Source organism: Tetrao urogallus (genome assembly GCF_951394365.1).
Source record: "Tetrao urogallus genome assembly, chromosome: 6".
NCBI classification, from domain to species: Eukaryota; Metazoa; Chordata; class Aves; order Galliformes; family Phasianidae; genus Tetrao; species Tetrao urogallus.
The window spans coordinates 1,434,900-1,455,915 of NC_136819.1; the positions used below are offsets into that span (position 1 = coordinate 1,434,900).

Below are 21,016 nucleotides of genomic sequence, written 5' to 3' on the forward strand. Positions count from 1 at the left end.
AAAAAACCAACCAAACAAAAAAAGGGTTTTACTTTCATGACTTCCTTCTACACTTGTTTGGACAGTGTTTTGATTTAAACAGAACTATTATTACAGGGTATGTCTAGGGAACAATTGCAGATCACCTTCTACTTTTGCTGTGACAGGAAATTCATTAACAAATTAAGGTATTACAGGGTGGGTAGGAACTGGAACAGGTGGCCAGACTGCAGGACCACAGGAAGGTATCAGAAAGTTTAAGGGTTCACTTGAAAAAGCCATTCTGAAAAGCATCCTGTCTGCAGGACTGCTAATAAGCTGATGAGAATTTCTTTTCTTGATGAAATGCTTTTAACTGTCTGTCCTTGCTCAGTTTTTTGCTCTGAATGGATTTCAGCAAAAGTCAGACTGACCATAATAGAACAGTCATAACAAAGCAAGACTGGCTGTTCTGGGCTGGTGATGGTAAATACAGCGTTCCGGTGAGTCATTCTCCCCAGAAGACACTGTATGTGAAGCTCCACAGAGTTATTTCTCTGTCATTACTCTGATGGAGAGGTGCACATCACTCACTTGGGAAAGCAGGAAAAGGGCAGTGAACAGGCAGCACTTCTCACAGTAGAAAATCCTACTGCAATCACAAACTAGGGAAGGCATTCAAGTTGTGTTACATCACTGCCAAGTGAGAACATTACCAGATTCCCTGTAGCATCAGAATACTTTATTTGAGATCACTGACAGAAAACAGAGCCTTGGTGTCTAATTATGTCATCTTTACAGTCTCTTTCCACAATACAAATATCCCTTAACGAAGTTAAAAAAAAAAAATTTAAAAAAGGCCATGTGACAGAAAAGAACTGCACGTAGTGGGATAGAAATCTGAACTCTGATGAGCCACAATTGTATTTTAGATGGTAAAGAAAAGTTGAGTCACCCAACTCAGAACTCAGAATAGTAGCCTTCACAGACTACTGATGAATAAACAAGAACATTTTGCAGCCCACTGGGTAAAGTCCCTCGAACCTAATTCAAGAGAAAAGCAGTTAAGACGCTTTTTGGTACGCTGAAAAAATCAGGAACATTCTCATTAACCAAAAAAACACTCTGGCAACATCTCTGCTGTGAGTTAACAGAGGGCCAGCTTGCACTCCAGCACATCGGTTTGGGATTGACATAAAACACAATTAAAACACCTGAAAAAGAAAACTTTTACAAAAATAGATTTCTCAGTCTGTTTCCATATTACAGAACAGCTCAGCTATCTCTAAATGCCAGGGAATAAAATCCAGGGAAACTTATAAAATGACATTGCGACAGTGACCTTCACCATCACTTCCTAAATCTGTTTTGATTTTTTTTCTCCTCTTAACAAGACATGATCTCACTGTCTGACTGAACACTAATCCCCTTTCACCAAGTACCAAACTAATGCTTGCTCCATTAACGCACAGCAAATCCTCTGGGTATACATTACACACGATTTAGTATAAAAAGATAAGCTTGGGGCTTTCTTCTCACTACAGCTATTACCAGGAAGGCACAGTATTCTACTAGAATACAGGTGAGTGTTCATCAGATTCTGATCTGGAAATATTTTTGTTGAATTGCAAACGCTGTATACAATTAATTTCTTTTTAAAATCAGGTTACCCTTTGCTCTCTTTTTCCCCCCTTGTTTCTTTTTCTTTCTCCTGAAAAACAGGACACGTTCGCTATACAGAAACTTAGAGAAAATATTTCATTGAAAGTGGTATGTTGCTCAGCTGCTATTGCTCTGCAAGGATTGCTGATATGCGATTTCAGTTGCTTAGGAAAACCTATACATACACAGAGAGATCGACTTAATGACTTTTCCCTCTGTTCTCACTGATCAGAGCTGTTGCTGAAGGTTTGCTACAATAGAAACACTTGATTGTAACGTAAAGACTTAATTTATCTCTGCTATTAATACTTCCTGTAAACATTATACGTTTTAACAGTACAAATACACTTTCTGCTTTGTACACAGGATGAAGATGCTTAACTGTTACGTGCTTTTATTTTGCTGGAAAGCAATCTGTTGCTATAGCTGTGAACTCACCAATATTACTATAGCAGTGGAAAGAGAAGAATGTGAACTCTGCATTACAGTGAATGCCACGTGGTGCTCAGGATACTGTTTCACAAGGGTGAGAGTCATGAGCTTAATTAAGTATTCGAGTGAGGTATGAACAAGCTGTTTGTCCAGTTTATAATGGACATGAGCAAGATTAGCCTTGTGAAACAAAGGGCCGAATAACTGCTCTGTTGTTTGATAAGAAATTAGGTGCACATTTGGATCTTTATTTGGCTGCATGCATTACAGTCACATTGTATAATTAGAGCTGGAAGTATGATCCTCTGGATCACTGCTTTCTGTTGAGTTTGAAAAATGAAACCATTGGCAAGTTCTCTTGAAAGAAGAAATATATAGATCCATAGATCCAGATACTTTTGATTTCAGTGGGATTTTCCCCACTGTTTTTATTAGGTCTCACATCAGGTCTTTTATCTACTTTGTGAAAATGTGGCATTCTTCTCCTGAACAAATTTCAAAATAAGTATTTCTTTCTCACAATTTTCAGGATCCAGTCTACAAATATCCACCGGTCTCATCTGTTCAGCAAATATGTACCTTCAAGGAGGTTGTGTATGAAACAGTGAAAATCCCTGGCTGCGGTGACCACCCTGAATCTTTTTACTCATACCCAGTAGCTACAGCGTGCCACTGTGAGACCTGTGACACTGACAGCACCGACTGCACTGTGAGGGGACTGGGGCCATCCTACTGCTCCTTTAGTCACAACGGAAGCAATCAGTGAAGGGTACTTGATATGGCAGCTTGGCTTTAAATTTTCACTTCTAAGTAGATAAGGGAATTGCACAGGCTGAGGCTGAGTTAACAGACAAGGCTACTGAGAAACTGCCAAGCTTGAAACAAAAAATTTTAAGGCCAAAATGGAGAGTACTGATTAAACGTCTCTTCAGCCCTTCTCTACTTTTCCCATTGTTTCCCTTAAAGTCATTTTCACGAATGTACAGGATGCAGATTCTGTCTTGCCCACTCTTCTTTATTCCATCTTCATTCTTTATGTTTCTTTATTTCCACAGCTTAGTTCACTTAGCTTATTCCATACTATCCTATGCTTTTAAAAACTTTATGATGCGCTCATTTCCATCTCTCCTCAGAACTCGCTTATTTTAAAAAGCCTTGCAGCACTGATTTTAATTACAAGCAACATCCATGTCCTTAGCGTCTAAATTCTAGTTAGACTGCAAACCTCTTTTAGCTGAGATTCTGACTTCTTTCAGCAAAATACTTCATGCAGTTATTACGCTCTGTAAACAGTAACAGCATGTTTATTTAAGAGCCAAAAACCTATGTTCAAATGTTGAAAGTGACCAAACTCTTCTGCTTTCTCATTAAGGCTTGCTAGATCTGGCTCAACGCCACAATAACAGATGACACGAAGGCTATCCAGTTAATGCCTGGCTAACTCACTATTGAGCTGTCAACCCCCCAAAATTGTGAAATATTGCCACAAATCTGAAATTTGTGGGTTTTCTCTCATTATGCTACAAAACATAAGAATTATTTTATTAGAGGAGACTCACAAATGAAACGGGGATAAATCTAGAGAATTTAGAGAAACCAGACCCTGGCAGGGCAAATCTGGAGTCAGAACATACATTGCAAGTAGTCTGCAGTAGTGCCTCTGAGAACAGAAGTTTGTACAGCTCTGCAGCAACCTAATTCTGCAGTGACCAAAACGAATGGGAAAGAACGGGACTGAATCAGAATGGAGAATTATCTCTGGTCTGAAAACTACAGAATTCAATCTACTGAAACAGTCATCTACACAAATACACAATGAAGAGCAACCGGTTCAGCAGCAGTTCTGCACAGAAGATTTGGAAGCTATACAAGCAGGGAATCAGTTAACAGTACCATACTACTATGGAAAAGCTGATACAGGGTACAGCCAACAAGATACAACCTACTTCCACTATTCTGTTCAACCTTCTGAGGACCTCAACCAAGATGTTATTTCCAGTTCTGGACACTGAACTACAAGGCACTGAGTAATTGGAGAAAGTCCACAGAATAGAACTAACGGAGTCCTAAATAATGTGTCTTAATAGAAAAAGGGTTGGTGTTTTTTTTCTTTTCAGGTGTAGCTGTTTTTCTTAGGGGTAGAAAGATCTGGGGGAAAAAAAGTGGAACCGTTTACATGCTTGAAGACTATAACAAAAAGAACAGTCAGTTTGCCATGCTTACAGCGAACAGAACAATGAACGTCATTAGCAGATCTCCCAAAAGGAAAAGACAGCCACTGTCTTATTTATTTAGAAATAAATTGTCAAGGAGGTGGGGGAAAGAAAGAAGATAGAGGGGTATCTGTGCAGTAGTGACAGAAAGAACAAGAACTTTAAGACCATGTAGGCCTATTGGGAATAACAGCAGCAATGGTAACCTGTCACGATGTAGGGAATGTGGAAGTTCACTTCTTGAGGTACTTTCCAATACTATTTTTGTATTACTTGACCAGCTGTCATGTCTGCTTTTGAGATCCTTACAGAAATGTTTATCTGAAGGGCATTTGTCTGTTAGTGTGGATCACTCTTTGTATAGATATTTTAATTTATTTCATTTGTAATTTTTTTTACTGTAAGATATGAGTGTTCTTTATTTTATTTATAACATGTATCATCATGGACATTGACTTTGGTGCAGTGAAATTTTAAAAGTGGTAAAGAAACAGGTAAATGAAATTGCCTGTCATTTCAAACAAGAGTTGACCTTCGGCTAAATCCAAGCATGTTGCTCACGTCGGGAATTATTCAATTCTGGATGAAGGAATTCTGAATAAAAACTGTGAAACAGAGTAGCTTGCACCAAAAAGTAGGAAAAGTATGTGTTCTCAAAGTACATCTATAAGCATCTGTACTATCTGTTGTACATTTTGGAAAAATAAAAATAATTTAATTGTAATTATATAATGTATGTCTGTCTTTATAAGCCAGTTAAAAAACATAGAGTCCTCCTCTTCCACTTTATCCTTTAAATCACATCTGCACGCCTTCCTCATTTTTTTCATGCAACCAGTACCTCACATAGGCTGTGTGGACATTACCTAAATACATCTAAACATTACCTAAATACAGCCAAATCACATCAAACAGATGTTTTAGCCTAATTCAATAATGTTATGATGAAACAAGAAACAGCTTTAATAGCTAGAAGTGTGAATCAGAATAAATGTTATTATCAATATTTTATTAAATGATAAGGATTAGAACTTCTCCAAAGCTGTGTCCACATCTTGCACAAATTAACTTGAGTCTGAAAGCAAAAGTTATACAGATCTTCCTTTGTCAGACAAATACACCTACGCATTTTCATTTTGCAAAGGAATCTAATCAGAATCTCAGTGCTAAGACTATAACAAATGCAGTCAAAATAGTATACGTCAATAACACAAAGCTAGCAAAAAAAAATCTCCTAATCCTGCATCACTTCAAGCTTCCAGACTCTCACTTAAGAAGGTTATAAAACATGCAAGTCCCACTTGAAAACTTTTTTTTAACATTAGTGAGCCCAGAGTGCATACCTCTACTTATATGAAACTAGCATTGATATTTTCCTCTGCAATGAAATCCATTCCACAACAAGTCAATAATTATTTGCTGTTTGAATTGCAGACATTTCAGTACCAGCAGTTTCACTGACAAATTCAGTGAGTCTTGCAAAAGGCTGGCATGACTTGAAGATATCTTCAACTACCTTAAAAAGTCTGACAGGCTCAGGCTATATCTTATCAAAGCTCACTTTGCATTTAATTCCTAACAATGGTTTAATTAAATTTAATTTTCCATCAGTATTTTTCCAAAAATTAAGTGCAGTTTGAGGTTCAAAGTAGATCTGAGTTATTATTTAAGAAATTTATTTAAAAGGTAGTACGATCCTTGCCTAGTTCTATCATGATGAATAGATAGCAACTGTATCAGGAAGTGTAAGACTCAGTTTTATATACTGCTAAGTAATAAATTGGCAGGAAAGCTTTTAGACACATTCCTAAGAGATTCGGGAAATATCCAAAAGTTCTCACTATGGGCCTAACCCTTTCCAATGAAATCAATAGGTAAGCAGTTTTCAGCTTCAACTGAGCTTTTAAAAACCTCACATTCATTCTACCTTTAAAGGTAGGCCCTGCAAAAAGACCTTCTCATGTGTCAGATTTTAGTGACCAACTTACAGAACCTAACTTTCTAGAGAAATCTCATGCCCTGGGATAGTAAAATCTAAAATGGAATAACTTCTCTTCACTCTTACACTATTTATTTACTCTCTTACATAAAATTATCTCTTTTCTTGCATCACCGTGAAAGTAGGAAACCTGGAAAACTATCCCCCTCGATGAACACAGAGAGCATGTAGTACACAGCACTGAACTGTTCCTAAAAGACCTTTGAGAAGGACATGATGTAGGATTCTTTGTGTTGTCGTTAATTGAGTCCTTCAAATACTCAGATGTACAGATAAACTGCAAATAAAGATTATTCATCTCTGCCTCCGCATCTATGAGTGAATTAATATTTTCTATTATTTATAATGCAGGCAGTTTGACCTTGATCTTACAAGTGTCTGTGCCTGTTGTGCATCTGCAGACGAGATGGGAACATGAAGTGCTGCAGCAGTATTCATAGTCCTGCTAATTGAAAAGACTATTTAATCTCAACTGCCTTTAAGGTGGAAAGCACGCCCTGATTTTACAGAACAAAGAAATACAGGTTCCTCACAGTTAATAAAGCATCAGCACAGCAGTATCATCCCACTGTTGTTAACACTCAGCTGTTATTCCCAGCCTAAGTACTGTAAATCATCCCAGTTTAAAACAAATTGTCACTTGTCTGAATAATTTAAGCATATAATGGAGCTCACAATATTTCTTGCCAGAAGTGAAAAAAAATAAATGAATGTTGTCATCTGGTATTAACCCAACTGAGGCACAAGAACTTATTAGACATCAACAAATCCTTCAACAAATCTAACACGAGAGAGAACCAAGTCCAAATAACAGGTAAAAACCAGAAACGTTACAACGTGGGCTTGTACATGCGAGGTTGAGGCTACACTAAGGCTATTCAAATGGGAAGAGGAAAGACAAGTGAGAGAGGAATTACTATGCCATATTCCTCCTTCATCCTCACACCTCAACAAGCACATTTTGCTTAGTAAATACAAAAACTTTTAGCCACACACTTTATTTTCATTAAGAATACAAATATCTAACAGCGTGGTTGAAGATTAAAAAAAAAAAAAAAAGAGAGAGAGAGAGAGAGATAGAAAGAAAAGAGTTGAGCAGTTAGTCTGAAAAATTCATTTGGAGATGGTAGCCTTGAGATTAGTTGTTTCCCTCCTCTCAAGCAATAGGATCTATAGTTTTTTTTTTCTTCTGTGTATCTCATGTTTCTCTTCAATTTATGTTATTAACATAAGCTATCAAAGCCTTGGTCTTTCAATATGACTTATACTGATAGACATTACAGCAGCTCACAAGGTTGCAGTCTGGGAAATATAGCAAACAAAGCAGCGGGGTTAGAGAAAAGACATAACTTACAAGAAATCAAATGTCAGTGTATTAATATGCGTAGGTGGGGAGGAGACAGAATTAACTAGCTCTGCTTTACAATCACTAACCACTGGTTTTCTTTCCTATAACATTTAAGACATAAGGTATTCCAATAGCTTGTAGAAATATATTTGAAGAATTTCAAAAATCCTGCTCTATGTACTTAAAGTGTCATTCCGACATGATATCAGCTTTCACTGTCCCCTTCCCTCATAATACGATATTGACAGACCTTGGTTTTGTGAACTGTGGAAATTCCAAGTCAAAACACGATGATAACAAAGAAAAACGTCAAGATTCAAGAAAGAAAACTTTTGGTTCAGACACTGTCAAAATTTTTGTCAGTGAGGCAAATGGTTAAAGACTCTACGCCTCGGCAGCACTGCCTTCTCCAACCAGCCTTTAAGAACATGAACAGAATGATTCCATATAGCACAAAAGCACGGTCTAATTTCAGCCAGCCTGGTAATTAAGAAACAATAAAGACAGCTTAAAATTAACTCTATCCCCACTTCCAAGTGGTACCAAAGGTAAGTCTGCCAAACAGATAAATTTCTTCTTCAATGTAAGATTTCTCCTTTTAGAATAAATAACTGAATCGTCATAACAATTCTCAATCACATGCAATGTAATGCTTTAAATGAAAGCATACGTTTCTTCTTCAATGTAAGATTTCTCCTTTTAGAATAAATAACTGAATCTTCATTACAATGCTCAATCATGTGTGATCTAATGCTTTAAATAGGAGGCTGATTTCCATCATCTGTGCGAATGCATACAACTTTACCACTTTGGCCTTGTTTATGCAATCTATCCCTAAGACAAGCAGATCCTGATCTACGAGTAGCTGGATGTGTTCACATACTTGGATTATTATGTCGGGAACTCGAAACCACTTTATGCTGTGATGCTTAGTTCAGGGACAACGTAAAAGCATACTGAAACCAATTCCTATCTATGCACAATCTAATCAGTATCTGTCAGTGTGTGCAATAAATGGAAGACTGTCGCTCCATTTAAGCTCAACATAAGACTGAGCCTTTGGAATAATGAAGCAAAGCTTTTTTATGGGCAGTGTGCTGTCCAGTGTGGGTAAGAACCATGCTGATAAATAGAAGGTGCCCTGCTCCTCCAGGGCTGGAGTTCAAACACTTTAAATGTTCTGGATTGATCTGAGGAGTACTGCAGAAATGCTGCTTCAGCCTGGAGAAGAGAAAGCTCCAGGGAGATCTGATGGTGGCCTTTCAGTATAAAAGGGTCAGTAAGAAAGAAGGGGATAGACTCTTCAGCCAGCCCTGTTGTGACAGGACCAGGGGAAATGGTTTCCAAGTAAAAGAGATTTAAATGGGATATAGGGAAAAGGGTTTTTTTTTCTACCATAAGAGTAGTGAGACACTGACACGGGTTGCCCAGAGAGGTGGTAGGTGCCCTGTCCCTGGAGACAGTCAGAGTCAGGGTGGATGGGGCTCTGAGCACCCGAACTGTAGGTGTCCCCATTCACTGCAGAGGAGTTGGACTAGATGACCTTTAAGGATCCTTTCCAACTCAAACAATTCTGTGCTTCTATGATTTTAAGGCATATATTCTGCAAATACCAATTTATATGTTAATCACACTGACTACTGTATATTTTAACACCATCAAAGTTATTTTGTGTTGCTTCCATACAGCAATAACCCATTATCCTCAAACTTATTTCAATTTATCCTAATCAACCTACATGTACCAAAATTTTAAGCAGAAACATGATGATAAGATAAAGATACACATGATCATTGTGATCTTCCTCATGGAAACACTCTACTACCCATAACACTCTGTAGCATCTTTAATATCACCTAGTAGGGAAACAGGAGTCTAGAAAATTATTCAGCTTATTATCATCCAGTCACTTAACTCTCTTATGCAGAGATAAGAAATACACATTACCTGAGAACATGCATCTCTAGCCACATTTCAGTATCTAAAGGGAAGCTGTAAGAAAGGACAGACTCCTTAGCAGGGTCTGTTGTGATAGGACAAGGGGAAACTACTTCAAACTAAAAGAAGGGAGATTTAGATTGGATATAGGAAAAAAGTTGTGGGTTTTTGTTTGTTCGTTTGTTTGTTTTCTTATGGTAAGGGTAGTGAGGCATTGGAACAGGTTGCCCAGAGATGTGGTGAGTGTCCCATCCTTGAAGACATTCAGAGGCAGGCTGGACATGGCTCTGAGGGCCTAATCAAGCTGTAGGTGTGCCTGTTCATTGCAAGGGAGTTGGGCCAGTGACCCTCAAAGGTCCTCTCCAGCACAAACCATTCTATGATTCCATCATAAATTATATTTAAGCTTGTCAATCTTACAGAAAAAGCAGAGAGAGGATGAGATGAATCCTTCTCCACAAGTGCCCAAGACAGACATTTAAGGCCAGCTGAATTACCTTTTGGAAGCAATCTTCTTTCCTCCTCTTTTTTGCACAGACTAGAAGAGGAGCATAGGTTCTCACTTCAGATCAATGAAATGATCTTTGAAGATCCCATTCTTAACTTGTGCAAATCAGTTCTACTCATTTCAAAGAAGTTACCTCAAAAACCAAATCAATTTTTCTCCTGTTTTCTAAATAAGACACTCATCTTCAAAATTACTTTAAGTAACAGTAAATATTTTTAACCATGAAGAGAAAAAACAAGTAGACAGGCCACTAGTCTCTAAGTCATCTAATTATTACCCTTCTCTATAGGCTGTGAGCAGAAACTCTTCTGTCAAGCACCACTAACCAGATGTTACATTCATTAGAGATAATAAATACACAGCAGTGTGACAAAGATTCAGCTCACCACAACGTAAGCATCAAACATTGCCTCTGAGAACAAGCACTGTAGTAATGGAGAATGTGCTGTATGGAACGGTCTTACAGGCTCACTGAATTTTTTTCCCAGAGCATGCTTTAAGAGAATCATGAGGGCTAGAGGAATTATAGAGTATTCTTACATAGCATTTGAAGAACATCCACTTAGTTTGGCTTGTAGTTTCTAGACTGATATTGCTTTAGTAATCAAAAATAATATAGAATGAGAGCAAATTGGGAACAAACAGCACTGCATCAGAATAACTAAGCCTCAATTATGATCTTCAGTTGTAAAGGAGTTAAATACCCAGCGGTGTGAGATGCCCTTAAATAATTCAGTCCATGTTCTTTGAGTAGACGTCTGATTTATTAAATATTCAGTAACACTTTGAAGACTGGAATAGTGTCAGATCTCAAATTAGAAAATTTCCTTTTAATGTCACTCTCGTGTTAATTTCTGTCATATTATTTCAGGCTATTTGCCACAACTCAGGCTAGATAATATTAATAGTATAAAAAAGGTTCTTCTTTTTTATTGACATGTCAGTGTGCTGTCTAAAAGAAATAAGCAATTCTGTATTTCACGTGCAGCTCCATTAACTTCAAAACAGAAGAAGTGACCTGGCCATGGATATGGCAATCAGAAAGAGAATTTTAGGACCTTCTTGTATCTAACTCTAGCAAAGCTGCATAGAAACACAGTTTGTATAATTATTCAACTGGTAATATTAATATACTATGCCAATTTATTAAAACTGTATCCATATACTTGGTCTGAATACAAAATAAAAGCTTACTGCCCATGAAAAGAAAAGGGAACAAGAAGATGTAAATGTCAAACAGTAACTCTGCTATTAAAAAAAACCAGTTAATGTAGATCTGCCAGGCTTTGAAAACAGGCAGTTATGCTGGGAAATCCCTTCCTGTCTTGGAACATTATTACACAAATCCTTATTATATGGCTCCAACATTGTTAAGCAAACTGCTGTGCAGAAAATACTGAAACAAGATCGTTCACACATCGGGAATTTTGTGCCATAAAATGACTCTGCTGCCTAAAATCTGCTACACTCTCCTGGCAAACTACATCCATTCTAGGATAAAATTTCCTGTTTACCTCAGTTCATTCCTAATGTTTTCATCCATGCAATAATTCTAAATTATTTCCAAGTTGATGTTGATAACAATTTTGCTTGTATGGGTTTCAGGTTCAGTTTGTACAGAGAGCAGATGAATCATGAATGGTTATCTGCAACTATTATCTAGAATATACTGTACTTCGAGTGGTCAGTCATACTTCTGAAATTGAATAGTTTAGATGAGAGATTCAGTGCTCAAGTGCTATTGATACTGTAGTCAGATTTCTCATATGTTTACCAGAGAGAATTCAGCAAGAACACTGAGAGAATAGGAATAAAAACATTGCTAACTCACCCTCACTGCTAGGGAAAGAGGAAAACACACAAGCTACAAATTCAAATTTCACCTATGTTTCCCCTGAGCTGTTCTGATAATGTTACTTTACAGAACTGTAAACAAGAATGAATTCCTCAGTCAGCAGGGTTCATGGTTTCTACTGTACAGCAACTAAATCCCCTCGTGTACAGCAACTTTTAGTGATGATCTGCTGCAAGGCAGTACACAATATTGTGAAAGACGCCAAGCAGGGAATCCACAAACATTAATGCCACAGTAATCCCACAACTTCTATCTCTACCAGCTTTCACATGCTCCTTAGCAGATAATATTGCGCAGTCCTCTGCCAAGTGACCTCACCACTGCTTCATCCAACAGAATCCAGATTGCTAAAAATGCAGATGTGTTTGTACCTGTATGCATGTGTGCTCAAGTATGCACTCAACTGTTGGGAAGCAAGGAAACAGGAACAGTGGCTTTTACACACACACATAAATCCTTCCTGCTACTCACAAAGGATAACACAGCCCAACTGGACTAGAGAGCCTTATGATGCCTTAAGATGCCTTATTAGTTGCACTTCTATCTCATATCAATGGCGAGACACAGTAAGTGACCAATTTTCCCAGTACATTCCAAGCACTGTGTAAGTAATTATACTGCAATAAATACTGCTCTTCTCTTGCACTGCAGAAAGTATTTCGTGCCCCTAGGGGAAGTTCCACCTGAGAATGAGAAGCCATCTCCTTCCTGTGAGGGTGACAGAGCACAGGAACTGTCTGCCCAGAGAAGTTGTGGAGTCTCCTGCCCAGCAGATATTCAAAACCCACCTGGATACGATCCTGTGCAGTGTGCAGGATTTGTAGTTGCGGGATGCATTACCATGGCATTAATGTTGGTGGATTCCCTGCTCGGCATTTTATCTTCCACACTGGTGACCTTATACCCTATGTATGAGTCTGTGTCTGATGTGAGTAAATCCCTCCAGATCAGAAAGAGGTAAATAAACTATATAAAGAAGCCACCACTGATATTTTCAAACTTCTACTGCATAGCACACTTAGGCTATTTTACTGCTGTTCTAGCAAGAAAAGAGAAACAGTGTGACAAGAAAAAAATGTTCATATGAGTAATGAAACTCACACGGTCTGCTTTCAGTGTGAACACAAAGTAATTTTCCCTCTCAACTCTTCAGCTCAGAAAGCCTTTGGCATTTGTTGAGCATTGCGTTTTGATTTCAAGTAATATTCTTCTTTGCTCAGATGAGTATGAACTTTATGTGGCATCTGCACTAAAGTAAAATTCATTGGCAAACCAGGGTCAGACAGATTTTCCCAGTGAACACCTGAGTTTCCAAAACCATTCACATTAACACATTGTAAGCAATCCTAACCTAGTGTTAGCTATCTAAATTATAATCTGATTTACTTTTTAGAATACAAATATGTCCTCAGGCATCTCACCAGAACAAGCTGAGAGTCTGTGCTTCATTTTCCTCAAGGCAGGCTCTGAAATTCTGCCTAGCCTGTAAGATTTCCTGCTTCTTAAATGCATAATTATTTTCTGAAAATGAGACAAAATCACAAATGGGTTCTTGAAACTAAAGTACAAGACTTAAAAGCAACTGAGTGGGGATTTATCCCTGAAGCATCACCTACAGGATTTGTATGCACTTTTCTAGATCATATAGGACTAGCATCACATTTATGACACTGACATTTATCTAAATGTTTTAGTTATCTCTGGAACCTGAAAAACTTTCTATATAGATGATATTGCATGTCCTCATCTTTCTGGTACCACTAAGCACAGATATAAACATGAAGTTTTCTTCATATGATCATTCCCACATATAAACTTGATGTGATGCTGAACTGCTTAATTAAAAAGAGAGACTAAAACTAACTGAACATAGCTGAAGCACACTCAGTGGCAAAATAAATATACAAATATTCTTTGAATACACATATACATACACACACATGTATATTCCCTGAGCGTATATATACATTCTTTATGACTCTTCTTCATATCTCTCTTTGAAATTTTCCTTTGCTGGGTCAGTACATACACGAATATATACATTGCACATGTTTATCAACAGTATTGTCTCTTTGAGACCTCCTATATATTTTAAAAAGTCATTTACAATTAATTCCTCTCAGCACTACTTCAGCACTTGGTAGTTTAATCTAGCTCTTATGACGAGACAAATGTGCAGGTATCCCTCTGTGGCAAAAGGGATAGCACTCACCAATCCCACAGAAGTTCCCCATTTAAATCTAGAGAATGTAAGTAATGTAATAACAATCCCACAAGATGGCACTCCACCACACTCAGCTGGAGAAATACTGGGCACTGCTGCTTGCTCTCTTGATTGCTTATTTACAGGGAGGATTCAATCCTCCCTGAGTCATCTGGAAATAGTGAGCATGCAGAAAAGAAATCGTAATTTCTGCACTTGAAAGTAACGTAACAAAATAAACAAAATGAATGAAAATGCAGAACGGTGAAAACTACCATTTTTTCTTCTAGGAAACATGAAGCATTCACTTTGTAGATACATGATGTGAACAGTTCTTGAGGTATGAGAGGCTGTTACTGCAGGACTGGTGCCATTACATCTCATTGAAGTCAACTCAGTCCCTACCAAAGACAATCCCCTAGCTGAAGCAGTGTTTTTTCAGTCAAGCTGACTGGCCATAAAGGATGCAAGGTTAACATTCAGGTACTAAAAACTAGTGCAACACCAGAATGGGCAGTCAGCTCTGTGCAATTACTCAAAGCAGCCAATTAGGCAAAGTAAAAAACAAAACAAACAAACAAAAAAACAAAACAAAACAAAAACAACCCACACTTCAGTGTAATTTCAGTGCTCTCTTGAGAGTCAAATAAATTCTTTGAAACTTATTGGAAGTGCAGATGATGCATGCTGTCTCTGCAGTAAAACAGTATGAAAAGACCCCAGGGCATTACTGAAGATAAATCAGAAGTGCATCAAGATTATCTTCCCAGAGGCACTGGTAGGAAAGCAGTCTCAAAGGATGCATGCAGAGACAAAAATCCTACAGAAAGAGGAAGATCCTATGAACTGTAACATCTCAGAAGATAAACAGGATCATCTAGGCTTTCTTTGGGCATTCTAAATCTTCTGCCCATTTATCTAGTTTTATCCTCAGTATTTTTAAGTAAAATAGATTGGCCTCAGAGCTGTTTGGTATTTTTTAATTCTTGTCCTGTACAACAGCGCATGGAGTCCCAGAATCAGCTGTACAGCGTGCATTAAAACTTCCTATGCCAGAGGAGTCTCAGACCTCCCAGTAAAAAACACTAGAAAAACCCAGCTAACAACCTACGTCTTTCCCTAAGATCAAGTGATGAAAGAATCTATTAAAACAAACAGCCATGACATTTCCTGCTGTATAGTTATTTCATCCGAAACACTGCAGGCCCCATCTAACTCAAAGCTACCTGCTGACTTCAATGGGCTCTGGATCAAGCCTCAGCAGAGGAATACTTTCCAGTTCTCTTTAATGAGACACGCAGTTGATTAACAGCCCTCCCGCCTGCTACTCTAATGGGAATGCTTTCATTTTTATGCTTCTCGGGGCTGCAGATATGCTTGTATGATCATCAGCAAGAAAACTTTAAAGAAAAGCTGTGTAACTGCAGCATCCCCTAGTGAATTTACACCACTCAGCTGTTACAGGAGATCCTATCATGAAATGATAGAAATGTTGGTTCCATGAGAGTGGTTGATCCTCCACAGTATCTGAGTATCAACAAAATACCGATGTAAAACAACCATTCAAGACAACAGCGTGAAAATAGGATAGCTTTGAAGACCTTCTGAACCGAGCAGAGGTAAAGGAAGCTTAACAGAGACTGCAAAAAAGATAATTCTTTAGCAAAGGATGAAATTTAAATGCTGATGGCTGTAGTTTAATCATATTTATGTTGCTACAAATCTAGAACAACTCAGTTTGAAAAATGCTTCAGCTTACACCTGACGACTGGAATTCTGCCCTGGGCTGCAGTCTTGTAGCCAGTCCTTAAGAAATATTAATAAAAGAACTGAAATCAACATAAAAATTGATAAATCACAAGATGCCTAAACTAATAAAGATTACCTATCTGTTAAAAGTTTGGAATTTACTTGTTTGTTAGCACAGAGAGTCATAAATGTCTCTACACCTAAATCTACCCTTATTTGCACTGTAAAGAAGGAATGAAAAGCACTGACAATTGGACAACTGAACTGTGGGCTGGGATTTAAGCTAACACCAACGCATTGTTAAAAAGTGATTCCCATGAAAAAAAGGACGAATGGCACATTTCTACTTACGAGGTCTTACCATTTTAACCACCTATGTTTTCACTTCTGACAAGCATACTTGCACTGTCTGTGCCAGAGGGAAACATCCAACAGAAGGTTGAGTTTGAATCCCTCATGTTTAACAAGCGGTAAAATTCATAATATATCTTGAGTCTTAACTTTCGAAACTGCATAATGGCAATCAGAAGAAAAATAATCCTGTAGATGTAGACTTGGCTAGGTTTTCTGTTTTGGCCATGTTATTTTATTAGTGCAAACATTACTTCTCAAAATGCTGCTATATTTAAAAGAATAGAAAAGGGGACTTTCACTTGCCTAACACCGTGACTGAAAGTACTGATAAAGATAAAAAGTAAATGGGCTACTTATTGCCTTTGAAAATATCCAAGATGTTTGTCACACAGAGAATTTGCCCTTCTCAAACCATTTTTCTTTCTGCCACCAATAGCAAAAGAAACACATTATTCCATGACTTATGCACTGCTGAGTAAATATTACTCCTGTTGCTACAGGAGACACGAGATAATAATATCCCATATTTTAACTACCATGCGTAGAAAAACTTGTCAGTGCTGTTTCAGCACACGTATCATGAATCATCCAATTAACTGCTCAGATAGAACTCAGAACCTCCAAGAGAATCAAGTCCCTGTCACTGGAAGAAAGAGGTTTCACTTAGGTGACAACTTAAGCTGAATGGGTCTTATTTAACACACCTCAAGAGCATTTGAGTTCTTCTTTCAAGAGCTTTAGTGACATTTTTGAAGACTAAAAGGAGATAAAGAATTTGGCAAGCCAAACCATAACCTGGTGTAAATATGCTTCAGTTATCAAAGATTCCTGTACTTAAAGGAATTATTCTTGCATACTAATTACTGCCAATGTCCTTTCACTGCCAAGAAGAGTCACTGCATTCTACTTCAGAGCAGACAGAACTTAGTAGGAAGATTTATCTACAAGCTTCACCTGCGCAGCATTTTGAAACTGTTTGAGCTGTAGGCTGTTCACACAAAGAAGTCGTAGAACCGTCAGAAAAAAATCTGCTGTTTTGGTAGCACATACCTTTTCAAATCTTCTGAACGTTGTTTGTTCATAGGAAAATGGTGGATTTTAGGAAAAAATAAGTGGAGCAAGACTCTTAAAACTTAATTTTAGCTTATGACTCTATTTTAATATATTACAAAATTTTATTTGCGGATTGCATAAAATGAAATGGAGAAAGCTCAATCAAGGCCACAGCTCCACCTTGTTTTCTCTTATGTAACAATAGTGTGATTACTTTCTTTTCAAATTCTAAGCAGTCGTTATTAATAAATGCCAATTTAAATTGCTTTGCTTCTGTGTGCAAGTCAAATTAGAATTGGTAAGCTTGTCCTTAACCTAGTATCTCTGAGCTGGTTATCTCAAAACCGTTTTCTGCTCACCTTCTTTTGTTTTCATGAAACAGTTGTTTTGAAAACAGAATGAGTACTTACAAGTTTGATACCATCACCGGTCTTATCTACTATCTTAATTCTTACATGCTTATATATCAGGCTCTCCTTCATGACAATGTGCAAAAACACACACAAAAAAGTGCAGTTAGAGACCACAAAAGTGTTCTGTTGCACCTACTCAACAAATGGATGCCACTTTGTAAACTGAAGTGAGATGAATTTTCTCATGTTTACTCCCTGAATAAAACGTAACACTTTGCTGCTGCTTCTCAATTTTAAGAAACCAATGTACCTTCACCACAAGAAGGACCAAAGCCAGTTTTCTCATACAGTACAACTTCACTAAGTGAAATTAACAGGAGGGGAGAAAGACTGCACTATCTTCAGAGCTCTGATCTCTTCCATTACTGACATTTCTTTTGCTTCTACCTTTTTCCAGCTGTTTACATCTTTGTGTTTCTACTCTTTCTTCCTCAATCCCCAAGTCTTATCTTGCATTCTCGGTTCATATCAAACTTACGTTCTCAGTGCTCCTCCATTTGTTCTGTCCCAGTCAGTTTGTTCTTTTGCTCCAATACTTCCTGTCCTTTTAAGTACTGGCAAATATTCTTTCTGCTCTAATATCTGCTTTAACTTCTCAAAGCTAAACATTTTTGCAAAGCTCAGAGATCTCCCACAGGGTTGCATTGCACAGGCACCAGTCTGCTTGGGCTTGTACTTAAAAAAAATAAATAAATAGTTCAGACATCACTTATTGCTTGGGGAGACAGTATGTAAAAACAGGCTGAAAGGGATTGGAAAGCATATTCATTTTTTCTATGCAAATGACCAGAACACATCTGTTTGTTAGGTGTGGTGCTAACTGGAGATTAAAGGCAGATGTGAAAATACTTGGTTGTACTAACCTGGTGGTATCCTTTTAAAAAAATAAGTTTCCATTTTCTGATGCTTTCCACTATTACTAAAAACTCAGTGTGAAGATCCCAAACCGCACTGAAAACAAACTGTGAAATGCAAGTCTGACCTAACTCTAGCAGACTCTGATCCAAGAGCAGTACAGGGCAACCATATTTCACTTCACAGAATTAGTTTCCCTCTCCTTCAGTGCAGAGCCACCAAAAGAATGAAACACTGTGTAAAGTCCAAGTTACCTCATGGGAACAGGCACTGCACAAAGCCAAGGCTTCAGTGTACTCCACTGAATTATAACACTCCAAAGAGTTTGTGGCTACTAAAACAAACAAAAAAATAATACATTCGGAAACACAAAAATCTTGGTCGTAAGAAATTCTCCTGGGACAAACACTGGGGTTCCATTGCATACCATCACTTAAGAAGGCACGGATCTGAGATACGATAAGGCCACACACACTGGAATGTGCATCTCTTTGACTTTTGGGAAGTTTTGAGAAGGTTCAGGTCTTTAGTCCAAACTAAAAACATTTCTGCAACTCAGTGCCAGCCAGATGAGTGCACAGTGATATCATAACAATTCCAATTAAAAAATGTGCAGGACGTAAAATTGACAGTTTAGCCCTTTGATGGACAAATTAGCTCAGATTGGGCCTCAAAATATATTTGCTGACCTATGTTCTGGACAGGTTTCCTAATATCTATTTGACTGTAACAACAGAACAAAACCCTTGGTGGGTTTGTTTGTTTGTTTTTAAATACAGCAATTGGTACAGAAACTGCAGCCCATAAATGTAGCTCCTGGATACCAGATTAATTACAAAACAACAATAAAAACAAAATTACTGAAGACAACTGTAAGAACTTGGATAAAGTATTCTATTTGGTCTCAGTAGCTAGATCCAAACTACTGGATAAGGCAGTATTTCTAAGCTCCTAGGTTCGAACATGCAATTCAAGGGCAATCTGAGTTATAGAGGTAAAATTTAATTGTTGACAGCCTTTTGTTTTTAGCATTTCCTTTCTGCTGCAAATGCCTTCAAATTCCCCAAGACAGAACTCAAAAGCATGCAATACATGAACCATTAGGTATAACCACTGTATTTTGATTTTTCTTGTGTGGCACCTTGGTTATCTAAAAAAACACATTCTGATTTGTGATTTAATACAAGAGTAAATAATATAGGATAAGATACTGGCATCATCACTAACCACTGCATGTTGCTTAGCTGAACTAGAACTTTACTCTTAACAGAGTATTTTTAACTTAAACTTTACTCTTAAGCTGCCTTAAAAAAGAGACAAAGAAAGAGAGGAAGAGAGGAAGAACGAGAGAAAGGGAGAAAGGGGAAAAGGGAGAACGGGAGAAAGAAAAGGGAATTAGGTTTGCAAAGACTATTAATGCTGGCCATAAAACAGAAAAACCACTCATTCAAACCACTTTATATTCTAGAAAGTCCAGCATGTGCATGTGCATCTGCCAATGGACAGTAAGCTCAGCTGATTGACTATTGCCCTTAGATTTAGCACCTGCACATGAATTAGGTTTTCAGTAGGACATTTGTACAAAGCCAACAACTATATGATATTCTAAGGACTTTTCCAAGGAGATTTGTTTTTCAAAATTCCTGGAAAACATTACAGAATAAGCAAATGCATGCTTATCATTTAGAATGAGAATAGTGAAGGGACCAAAAAAATCTCCCACTTATTCTAATACAGTAGCATAAAGAGGCTGCATGAACATAAATACGCATAAAATACGAAATAGAAGAAAGCAATATAAACACCATTATCATAGAAATTAAAGGAAAAGGCAATTAGACAAAAGGAAAACAGTATTCTGGGCACAATGCATTTAAGTGAATAAATAAGGAGATATTCCAGTGGTATGTTTATATACTTAAAATGACATGAATTCAAGATGACAAATGGCCCAAATGTTCATCTTGTATAGCTGGAGGATATAAAGCCAGGAAAACAAACCAAAGCAAAGAAAGGAGAATATTTGTTTCAAATATCTGAGATACCAGCTTTTCAACTCCCCCTCCGTAATTCTGAGAAGCCTTTCATTAGAACACATCACAGCTAGTGTCATTACCCATTTATGAACTATTCTGTAACTAAAATCAGCCTAGGAAGCTCTGTGCTATGCACATACCTTTAAGCACAAGCGTGGGCTCTAGGAGCTGTTCCTGTCTTCTGGATTAGTCTCTTTCAAACTGATCCAGACATGGCAGAAGCTTCCAGACATTCCAACAGATCCTCAGGCTGGACAAAGAACACAGCAAGCACTCTGGATAATGTTCTTGGCCTGCAATGTAGACAAGACCTCCATTATCCATGCACAGTGTTGGTACTGTTTATCACATGCTTGTAACTGAGGTTGTAAGTGCTGGGAATAGGGAAAGCGTTGTACTTCTGAGGTTTCAGAAAAATGGCCGCCTTCAACATCCTCAAC

General features: G+C 37.7%; 1 protein-coding gene across 1 annotated transcript; it reads left to right on the top strand.

Moving 5' to 3' along the window:
• Positions 1-1,987: 1,987 nt before the first annotated feature.
• Positions 1,988-2,818, top strand: FSHB (follicle stimulating hormone subunit beta; the record flags this gene model as incomplete). The annotated part of the gene is made up of 2 exons (XM_079537017.1): positions 1,988-2,146; positions 2,582-2,818. The coding sequence occupies 2 exons, from the start codon at positions 1,988-1,990 to the stop codon at positions 2,816-2,818; spliced, it is 396 nt and encodes a 131-aa protein (XP_079393143.1).
• Between the last annotated feature and the right edge of the window lie 18,198 nt (positions 2,819-21,016).